Here is an 11,454-nt window from a genome sequence, read left to right as displayed (position 1 = left end):
CGTGGCGTGTTTCTTTTGTTAAATCATTACACGTTCTTTCTGACTAATTGCCCTTAGAGAGTCACAGCACAAACTACCGGTGGTGGAGAGAGAGCGGGACTTGAAGAGTAGAGCACTGAAAATTTACTCTCCCCAGATTCCTATCGACCAGGAACTCTTTGCAGCTTGACGGCAGCAAATTAAAGCCCTTTCGTAGAGGTACCACTCATTTTGGTATCGAATGTGAGATTTTTACATCATTTTCCTTTGGACTTAAATTATTGCGGTCATAAGGCAAAAAATTAAGGAATAATACAAATTTCCCCATAACGCGGTAAGAAAACAGCCGGGATGTCAACACTCTCACCTAACATCATGCATCAGTCTATTCAGGAAATATTTTGCAATCACGTTTGCAATCTTTTTAATTTTTAAACTGAATTGTACCAGTATGAATGTGTTTACGGAGAAATAGCCCGCTATAATCTCATTTAAGTAAAACTTGCTGTGTAGTGATGTGAACAGAAGAAGAGGGAAAAGAACGAGCGCAAGAATTGGAACCCTGCAGGGAAAAACATCCAAGAAATTACAAATGACCGAATTCTTCCGACACTGTTGTTATCCTGATCGTTTAAATGGAACCTTTAACGGTTGTCCCAATGGAAAAGCTTCCCATTGGTCGACTTGGATCCGTTAAGAATATTTCATTGAAAAAGAGGCTGAAGCGAACAAAAAATTAAGCGAGTTAACGCACTGCACACTCACCAAAAATTTCAAGTTTGATACAGGTCGAATAGGCATATCAGTCTCCCAGGTAGAGGGCGATTTCGATTGACTATTCGTACTAGAGCAGCCATTTCATGTGAAGAAAACAAGCAATAAGGAAAAATAAAACAAAACCAAAAACAATCAAAATGTCAATTAACAGACTGTTACTCTGATTTTAAGATCTAAGTGATGTATTTTCAGAGAAATTCGAATTTCGAGTCGTGCGGAAACTAAAATGCACTAACGGGTGCTTTTGTCTCGAAAATAAACTGAATAAAAAGGTTTTTATTGTCTATTGTTTTCTTAATTTAGTGGACTCAGCATATTAACATTTTATGCTTTTGATGAATACTTCAATTTATAAGAGCCACAAGACAGTCTTTCACACGATTTAGAGTTTTCAAGCGTGTCAAGTATATGGCAAAAAAACACTGTGATGATATTGAACAAGTGTCTTTTCTTAAAAGGGGCAATTAAAAAATTCAGGCCAATATATATCTTCACATCTCCAGATAAAAACAGTAAACATGAAAACAGCAAATCGGCTTTCGTCAGCATGTTTCATGAGTTTATTTCGTTCCTAAAAGAAAAGACACCGAGCGCCTCCCATCAAACTCAAATGTAGTCACCATTCCCCACAAATCGTGGTTAAATATAAGCGATATAAAAAACTATCAGCACCGCGAATATTGATAAGTTTTTTCCTTGTTTGTTTCCGTTAGGGCTCAAAAACTATTAATAGCGGGCCAATATCTTTCTTAAGCTTTGCCGAACCAAAACTTTGGTGAGTAACGGGTAGGTCTTTAAAATATGAAGCGTCTCACATACGTTCAAGACCTTTAGATCATGCTGTAATTTAATATTGTACTACTGTTTACCGAGTATCAGTGGTTATTTACTTGAATAAGAGGGTATAAATTCCTTGGTGGTCAAAGCACAAGCTCGGAATTGAAGCTGTCGACCGTAATCCTTACAAAGAGGATCAACAGATATGCGCAGAGTACAACAAAGATAAAGAAAAACGTCGATACAAGATGAGGATTTATGTCCGCGGAAAGCCAATAATAGGAATGACAGCTTTTTTTCTCGAGGACAGCATTTTTAGTCTCTAAGCGTCTGGAACTTGAAGGTAAGTCATGTAAGTGACTTGTTTGGTAACTAGAACACGCAGTTACATCGCAAAATCAGGCACATCCAAGTTTTCTTTGGAATTCTTATCATACTTTTGGCAAGGAGCTTGTCTTCCGTCTGTTTGTTTTCGGGCAAAACTCTTGAGCCCCGCTCTTGGCGGATGCAAAGCCTCGCTCGATGACGTTTTCTGTTAATTTTTTATATCCGCATGTCAGAATGGATTCGATTTCTTGAAGGTCACAAGCTTTCTCGCTAAGACAAAATAACGAGTGAACCAAACTAAAAGAAACTAAAGCTGGCATTTATTGAAAAAATCGCTGGACAAGATGAAAGGTTACAGGCGAAGCAAGTTGCTTCGCCTGTACACACAACGTAAAGTGCACGTCGGTTTGTTAATGACTCATCAATTCTTGTAAGAACACTCAACATTAATCGTCAAGAAAATGGCATTTGGCTTTCACCTGAGACAGAAAAGCTATGAAATTATCTGATTTAAGTTTTTTGTAAACTAATTAAAAGAAATGCAATCATTTTCCATATTGTTCCATTAATTCTTTTAATTTGGATTGATTTCCGATACTTGTTAGTATTGTTGAAGTCTAAGAGCACAGGGGGATTAAGTGATAATCGCTTGATGAAGTCGCTAATTAACTTTTGTGATGAAAGAACCAAAATTACCCCCCGTGGAAGAAAAAAATAGCTCTCTTAAGATTTGTGAATCTTGAACAGTCAATACTAATGTCTTTAAATGTCGTCATTTTTGTTCGTTTTTATCTTCTCTCTCACTAGCTGTCTAGGTTCCTTCTTGATTTATCGTTGCCTTTTATCTAGTAACGGCTTCCTTGTGCTGTAATTTTGCACGTCAAAAAATACAATTAATTAAAAGATAGAGGGAGAAAACACTCAAAACATGTTCATGTTAGGAGCCCATGGGCTCCTGTTTATGTAGATTCTTCAAGGCGGTTAGGTCTTTGTACACAGCTTTTCAGTAACGTGTAGTACGTTCTACACATTTAATGCGGCGGAGAGAATTAGATAATGAAAAGAAACCAAGACACCCGCGTTTGAGTAGTTTCGGTAAAGATTTCTTTTTTTCGCTTAGTACTTCTCTAAACTCCCTTCCACTTTTGCGCAACTGTTCATGTCATCATTATTTAGAGCTGGTTTTCTGTAACACAAACAAGTAATATTTATAGCCTATCATTAATTGTTTTGTTTTAATAGCCAGGTCATATGGAAGGAATAGGATCCATTCGGCATGTGCGATCAGCCGGCCGCATGGGCCAGCGGACCCATTCAGCAACAACTGTCGGTTCAACAGACGACAACATCTCTATAAGTTCGGGTTACTCTTCGAAACGTTTTTATGGATCAAAGACCAGTGCTGACTATTCGACCATTCGGGCAGCCGCCGGAATTTCCAGGATGAAGAATGCTCGTGGTCTTCGGAGAGGTTCCATATTTCCGAGTGATAACAATGGATCTTCGGAAACGTCGTCTGCGAAGGGACATCGATTGAGTATATACTCTTTGAGTGAACTAGCCGAAGTAGGGATCAAGATGCGCAGGCGTCGACGTAGTACCATGGACTCATGGGGAAAGAACAGGACACCGGGAGAAACGGAATACTTTGATAAGGTAAATATTTAGAACACAGCAGGGATGTAAGAGTGACATACAAAGATTGTAAACAGTGACGTAGAATAAAGGACACGCCTAAACAACTGGAAAGAGCTTTGTTGTGAGGCATGCAGAAACAAAGGAACCGCTTTTAATGACAGGGACCAGTTGTCTTTTCCGTGCTTTCTCTGTGGGTAGAGAGAACAGAGACGGCCGAGAACCTGTCAGTGACAGAAAAAATCCCGAATCATAAGCGGGGACAGAACTCTTTTCATCAAGTAAAGAGAAAGAGCAGTTCATCAACTTCCCGGCAACGCTAAACATTTTTACCATCTTGTTTTTCAAATAGCTTTTACCTCCATTGGAGTTATTTCGTCGAGCAGTGAAACTTGTCCAAATGACGGCATCACTATGTCAATACAAGTATGAAAAGTAAGTTGTCGTAAGAAGCGTTTGATGTAGTAACCCTTCTACTTCTAAGAAATACAATGTAAATGAAATATCGCTAAATTCAGTAACTCGAAGGGCTAAGTTTTAGAATGGTCTTTCGCACGAGAGAAAGGGTTATCAGTCAGAGTTTTGGAATTAAGTCTCAGCTCATTCAATATTCATTAAAAATAACAAGGAGCTTCCTTTCCTGAGGTATTTTTTCCGTTATGTCTGTTTTAAATTTAAGGGATAATGAAGAAGAGACCCAGATGACTCACACTGTTTTCACACAGTACATCAATGAACAAGAAAACCAAATGGAAGCGGAACTTGCTTTTGATGCTTCATTTTTCAAAGCTAACAGAAAGGTAAACTGACCTTATCCGAGTTCCATGTTCCTACCTCTTCAGTATTCGTTCTCTGTCTGTTACCCAGTCTCTATTCTTTATCGTCTGTGAAGTGTCAAAAACAAGCAATTTTGGAAAGAAGAGAAGAAGTAGGTTATTTCATTGATGTCCTTTTTCCTTTCCCAGATGCGGGTTGCCGCTGAGGTGAAGTTAATTTTATCAATTCAACCAGAACAGAGAACAGAACAGCAACTAGCAAAGGTATTTCTTTTACACCTTGCGTCGAACAGTATTGTGACAGTGTCTCGTCAAAACAAGTCACGTTAAACTACAGCAGTCTTTTCACTCGAATACTACTGACACAAACCGAATCAGAATCATCATGATTTTAAACGACCTCTAAAGAAAATACTGATGGCGTTCTTTAAGCAAAGCTTGTGCCCTTTCTAGCTATCGGTTGTTGACGAAAAAGCTTAACTTTTAAAAGAGTTTTTTTTTCATTTTGTCTCTCAGGTTCTCTTCTCCCTGCGATCAATTCGATCGTTTGCAGAATATCCTCAGAGAATTCAGCAAAAGCTCGTCAAAGTTGGTTGGTTTGAAACGTATGTGTCTGTTAATGTATATAGCAAGCAAATCATTTTTCCAATCAAAGATTTCGATTGCATTTGATTCATTTTCAGGCACCAGACAAAGAGAGCAATTCTAAGACAGGGTCACATACCACAAGCCTTCTACTTTGTTCTCTCTGGTTCAGGTCAGTTTACACTGATGTGAAGTTCAACATTCGGGGAAACTCTTCACTGTTATAAGATGAAGTGCAAGACGTCTATCTTGAAACGAGGACTCAAGGTCGGGAAAAGAAAGAAAAAAAAAGAAAAAAACGGAGAGAGACATCTACCCCAACCCTGAGTCTGCGTTTCACGGACACCCCATGTTGACTACACCATCTAAATAACATGTCGTTAAAGGTACACGATGTTAATAAGATCGCTTAAACAATCAATGGGAACAGACGAAAAGCATGAAATTTTACTTTTCAGCTGTGGTTACGGTACTGGGAGAAAATGAGAGCTTCGCAAGAACTGTTCATTTCCTCAGACGTGGTGATAGTTTTGGGGTAAGTACTTAGCTTTCATTATCAAACAACCTTCGGGGTGAAGACTTCGCAGAGCCTCTCTCCATGTCTCTCCGTGGAACGTGCCCCAAGAGAGAAATCAACAATTTGTTTGGATGTCCATATTTTCTCAGTTTTTGCGATAATTGAACTGTAGGCTAATATTTAGGTGCACTTTTTTTCCCAACCACAGGAGTTGGCTATTCTACACGACACTCGGCGCCAGTCCACCGTAATTTCGCGGGAACCTATTGAACTGTTGGTGATTTCTAAAGAGGTGCGCACAGCAAACATACGATATGTGAGATACAATTTGAAACATTTACGAGGATTTCTGACGTTTTGCCTTCAAAAATGTACATTATAGATTTAAAGGAAACCGGAATAAATTAGGGCTTTTTGGTATGTAGTTCCTTATTTTAAGGTACCACATGGATGTGATAAAGGGGATAAACACATGGTTTACTGACGAACGCGTTTTTATTTCTTTTTGCTTCTTATGTAGGACTTTGTGGACATCTTCATGTTAGCGGGTGGAATTAAGAACATAAACGACCCTGATCATCAAAAGTTCATCAAGTAAGGATAGGAAGCAATATCAGCCCTGCTGAACACGGTCATTTCTTCGCGTTTTCCAGTCGAGTAGAGTTAGGTGCGTGGCAAACGCGGAACGTGAATCACTTGCGAGAAGAGGCGCGGAATTCTCCTTCGTGCTCCCCCTACGTGTTCCTTGTGTTTTTCTCGCGTTCGCCTCGCGCTCTCCTCGTGCTTGCCTCGAACTACCTTATTTTCGCCTGAAAATCGCAAAATGAATGACACCTGTTCCGACGGCGCTGCGGCATCAAAATATCCGATCTTGTTTACCTTAATTCGTTTGTGGTTATTTTGAGTTCGCATACTAACTGATTCAAGTTCTGGCATGATTGGATGTGAAAATACATAGAAATTTTGGTCTCTAGTGTTGCGCGTACTAAATTCCAGACGACCTCTCACCCACAGCTATTCCATGTTTACTTCATAAAAACAATCATAGCCTGACTGACAAATATTTTCCGATCAGTATACAAGTCATTTTTTTCAACAGAGGCTGGAAATTCTAAAAGACTCTAAGTATTTCAGTCCACAAAAAAACCATGTCAGCAACATGTACCTAAATTGCTATAAATGACTATTATAATATTCATGTACAAATAACAAAGAAAAATTGAACACTTTTTAATGTAATCTTTCTTGCTTTAGGAGCATAGACTTCTTGAGGGGGTGGCCAGTAGAGCTTATGGCTTCAAACCCCAAAAAATGCCTTTTCCACTTTTTTAGGTGAGGAATATGCTTATATTTTGACAGATCCAACAGTGACGTGAAATCAGTGGTGAACCGTATTCCTTTCTGCTCTCAGTCAATAATTGCTCTTGTGTAACGTCTTCTGTCATCTCACCTCACGTTATAATTAACGGTGTTTTGCTCTCTTCCTCCAGGAGTGGCTCTGTCCTTGTTAGAGACAGCAATCATTCGGACTGGATATACATTATAAAATCGGTATTTGTAGTAGGTTCTTGGTTGCTGAAATTTCGAATTTGATTCGATGATTTGCAATATCACAAAACTATATCGTGTTCATTCTCCTTATTAAATACAGGGAAGCTGTCAGGTGTTGAAAAAACTAAGAGAAGTCAAGTCTTGTCTCACGCAGCACAACGACAGGGTTGTTGGATTTGAAAACGGTGATATGTCAACATTTCTCATTTCTCATATCTCATTTCATAATCTTTTCTTCTGCCTCTTTAAGAAACTACCTGGATATAAACAATGACATGAAAAATCTTTGAACATAGCCGTCTTTTTCCGCTCACAGTGAAGAGCCAGGTTCCTAAGGCCTCATCACGTGACAAGTTAGAACGTGTCAAAGCAAAGCTGTCCGTAGTTACGCTTTTGTTACCCAAGATGCGTCTCAGGTCTGGTATCATAACACACGAAAGTGACAACGATGATGACTCAGGAAACGAGGAAAAAACCGCTGATGTATTTGCAATTGATAAAGTAGCCGCGGCTCAGAATTCATTTGCAACAGGCAATAACGATAACAGCTATCGAAAACCTCCCGACGAGAAATCGATCAAGTCCGTGGGTTTTCAAGTAGCATCGCCTCCGATCTCTAGAAGAAAAGGAGTTGTTAGTGCTCCAAAGACGTCCCTCGTGAAATCAACCGATGAACAATCAAAAAATCTAAAAAATGTCATTGAATGGAAAAGAAAACTGTCAAGTGAACCCAGAGTAATTCAGAGAACTTCAAGTGAAACAAACCTTGTAGATGACGTACAATTGAGGAAACTGTCAAATACTACCATGGTATTACCTAGACGACTACAGAAACGCATGACTCCTGATTACAGAGACAAAAGCAGCAACATGCTTCCTTTACCAACAGTGGAAGAAGAAAACTCTTCTTCATCTTCGGTAAAAAACCTTGATACGGCTTCGGTACACACTGTTTTAGATTAGAATGTAATTTGACTGATTTGTAAGAGTTTCGGCCAAGTCTCTTGAAAACATAAGAACTATAGGAAGCATTCCTTTGATATCACCCGGGCAGTGTTCTAAAATTTAGATTATAACTAGATAAGTTAGATTTCTGATGTCACGAGTGAATGCCAAACCAATAAAACGCGAGAAAAATATTTTCGCGAATTTTTAAAATGTAAGCTTAATTTTTACAACATTCATGGTGCGTTTTTCTTAGTACAGCAAAGCCATGAACAAATCATATGTTTTCTTTTTTGCTAGGTGCCATCGACCCCTCCTCGTCAAAGAATCAGTTTGCAAGTTGATGCGGGTGATTACGAGCAGAGACCTAGGGCCGACTCTAACACACGACCCAGGACTCTCTCCAGCCCCTCGAGGCGTACGAGCAGAGTGAGAAAGTCCACTGTGATTCCTCCCTCTGGTAAGAATCAGCTGAAAAGTATCTCAAGTCTTTGACTAACCCTCTTTTCTTCGACGAATGAAATTTCCTTCCATGTGAGAGAAATCATAAAATAGTAGTTTGAATATGAAAAGAAAATACTAAAACATGATTCGAGGTAAATACTTCACATCAGTTTTTTAGAGACGACAGAGCATACAATAGTTCTTGTCCAACGCAGAGTCACAGAGACACCAGTTAGAGGGAGACTGACTGAATATCTTCGACTCGGTCAGAATTTGATTGTGCATTCTAAGAAACAAAAGGAAAAAAAAATTAAAAGAAAAACAAAACAGAACGTGAATCCAAAAAGACTTGACTCATTATTTGTCGAAATCAAAACTGACCAAAGTTATTGAAAACCAGTGTGTCGGACGTTTTATTATTATCTCCTTAATATAACGAGCATTTTCTCGTATTTCAGAAGAGCTGTCTGAAGAGGAAAAGAAACTTCCATTGCACAAAATTTCTGTTATTGACGAGGGGGAACAAAGGCCGGTTAGTTTATGGTATAAATTAGGTAGTTAGATCATCCATTGGGATTTTCAGTAAAGTAAACAGAGACTACTCGATAAAACTTATGACAATGAAAAAACAATTCTCTTAAAATACATCATTTGGCAGTGACTAGACCTTGTTCTCATTTCCTCTTTTTCAGACTGAGGTTCGTATCACAGAGGCAGATCTGCATCCAATGTTTGTCCAAGTTGCTCTTCTTTCAAAGGGAGATTGTTTTGTAAGGACATGACATTTTTCTTTTCTTAGTCCTCTAGTGTAGTCTCTTGTACTTTTGGGTGAATAACATACACATGTCGTAACAGTGATCTTTACCGACGTTTTTCTGGGAATCATAGGAAATTTTCTTCCATTGCGGGTTCTACTGCTTAACTGAACTCAAGTGCAAGTCGAGTAAATAGGCCGTTTAGTAATTTCTGCTTTCTTTAATGAGTAGGTAAGCAAGCCGTTTTGAGTACGACCATTTAAGTGTCTTCATCTGGGTGCAATCCTCAGTAATAATTCAAAAATGCATGATGGCAATGTTTCCTCGCTGGTCTTTTTTGTTTTTTCTCTTCAGGGTGTGTCTTCAATGGTGTTTGACGAGCAGCCCAGTCTTAGTCTGGTCAGTCGGTTAAAATGTTTTTATACACTTCGTTCATACACTTCGATCTATAAACAAACAGTTTATGCGTTTAAAGAAAGATGTTTTACCGTCTTGTCACGATCTGGGGACAAAGATGCAATTCTGAGTCCTCGTAAGGAATTGAATCTCTGACTTTTCGGACTCCACGCTCCGCGGCTCTACCATAGAGCCAAAGAGTCTCTTTGATGAGCAACTCGTAGGCCTTGACTAGGTTCATTAATGACACTCGTTCTGCATAGTGCGTGGACTACAATGAGTGGCGAATGAAGTTGGCACACCTTCCCTTAGAGTAGGTGGTCGACAACCCTGCACTCAACATTATAAACAGAAATCTACTAATTCATGTATAATAAGTGTCTTTAAAGTCCCATCTCTTTCCCAAAACAATGTTGCTTGGTTATCAGACTTACACCACTCATTGTAGCAATGTCTAAAACCTCGTTTGAGTAAATGAAATGGAGGGGAATGTTGATTTAAGCTTGATTATGAAATAAAGAAAAGTATATTTACGTCTGGTCAAGAGATTGACACAGTTGATGCACGACACTCATGCGTGCTGAATAATGAGCGTGCGCAGTAAAGATAGCCGCAAACAATGGGCGTTTTCGTTCTATGAATAACTTCATCCGTAGGGAACAAAAGGAGACTGAGGAAAAAAGAAACAATATATCCTGCTCACTTGCTTTTTGATAATTGCATCGAGTCACAGGAATCAAGCCTCAAAGAAAAGGTCCGAAAGAGTTGCTACCGAGAGAAACTTTTCCATAATTATCTGATTCCTGTTTATTTCTTTCACAGGTCAGCAATGGTGCAGAATGCATTATGATCTCTAAGAAATTTTACCTCGCTCATTGCACTGACGCCATGAAAAGAAGACTTCTTGTTACGGTAAGGGAAGCAACTCTGGGAAATCACGAGTGTCCAAGGTAAAAAAATAACAAGGGGAAAAGGTGTGTCTGGGCATCCTCGAATTTGCCACAAATGAAAAGTCACCTAACATAGCCGTTCAGGGTAATTTGGTGATACTTTTCTAGTCATAAATGACACTGTATGTCGGGTAACAGAGATACCATGCGCACTCTAATTGGTTAAAATGTATTGCTTATCGCGCTGGTAAACCTATAGCGTTTAATTGAAGCAACGGACTGCACTTTGTAAAACTTTTGAGTTCGGCCCCTGATTTCCAATCTCCTCGAGTGTTCCTCCAAAGTTCCAAGAGGCTTATCGAAGTAGTGTATAAAAAGAATGGGCGGTCTACTGCTTCAGGAAAGTTCCCCTCCCCCCTAATAGACAGAAACTGGCCAGAAAAACGACTCTTCCCTGTTTCCTGTTTGTAGGAAACACCTTATCCTAACGATGAATCACTGCAAAAGAGCCTACAAGACAAAGTAAATTGGGACGCATACCGCCGTAAAACGCTGAAAACTCACGTTCGTGAACTGCCAAGAAAACAAATGAGAATGGATGATCTATTGGTCCACAGGAGAACCAAGCGAGACATGTCCCTTGGGGAAGACTTGAAAGAAGCCCTTCGAAAAATCCAGAGGAAAGATGACGACACCTGCTGACGTCACGAAAGAGAAAAGGGTCTGGAGATGAGATTTTGGGAACGTGCAAAAATAAATGAACATTTGGGGAATAATTGATTCTAGAATTATTTAACTTGCAAATTTATTTAAGAAATAAAGTGAGTTTCTTGTCAGCAGGATGTTCTTTTGTTGGAATTGATGTTGCTAGTTGTCGTCTCCTTAGACTGGACCTTTTTCCTTCAGTAATATCCAAAGCCAATTTCTTCACGTTAAATCTGTTTGTCACGTGCGAGTGAGTACTAAAGCAGCTAAATAATTGTTGAAGGGGAGTCTGGTCAGCCAACCTCCTTCTCACCCCCACATCATCCAATCACTTTCCCTTACCCATTCGTTTTATTTATCAGTCCTCGTGCATTGCTCCTCACTTTCTTACTGTC

General features: G+C 39.3%; 1 protein-coding gene across 1 annotated transcript; it reads left to right on the top strand.

Annotated features, from left to right (window-relative positions):
• Positions 1-1,441: 1,441 nt before the first annotated feature.
• Positions 1,442-11,193, top strand: LOC113674834 (uncharacterized). The gene is made up of 20 exons (XM_089185465.1): positions 1,442-1,876; positions 3,103-3,516; positions 3,848-3,930; positions 4,175-4,295; positions 4,461-4,535; positions 4,788-4,876; positions 4,955-5,028; positions 5,315-5,391; positions 5,582-5,665; positions 5,894-5,967; positions 6,628-6,705; positions 6,864-6,924; positions 7,025-7,109; positions 7,241-7,842; positions 8,170-8,329; positions 8,772-8,845; positions 9,006-9,083; positions 9,423-9,467; positions 10,287-10,376; positions 10,826-11,193. Exons 2-20 carry the CDS (start codon positions 3,112-3,114, stop codon positions 11,054-11,056), a joined length of 2,586 nt encoding a protein of 861 aa, XP_089041591.1. The 5' UTR covers positions 1,442-1,876; positions 3,103-3,111; the 3' UTR covers positions 11,057-11,193.
• The last annotated feature ends 261 nt before the right edge of the window (positions 11,194-11,454 follow it).

This window comes from Pocillopora damicornis, chromosome 10, assembly GCF_964200805.1.
Source record: "Pocillopora damicornis chromosome 10, jaPocDami1.2, whole genome shotgun sequence".
NCBI classification, from domain to species: domain Eukaryota; kingdom Metazoa; phylum Cnidaria; class Anthozoa; order Scleractinia; family Pocilloporidae; genus Pocillopora; species Pocillopora damicornis.
Note: the sequence above shows the minus strand (reverse complement) of the source record. Positions and strands in the feature narration are given on the sequence as shown.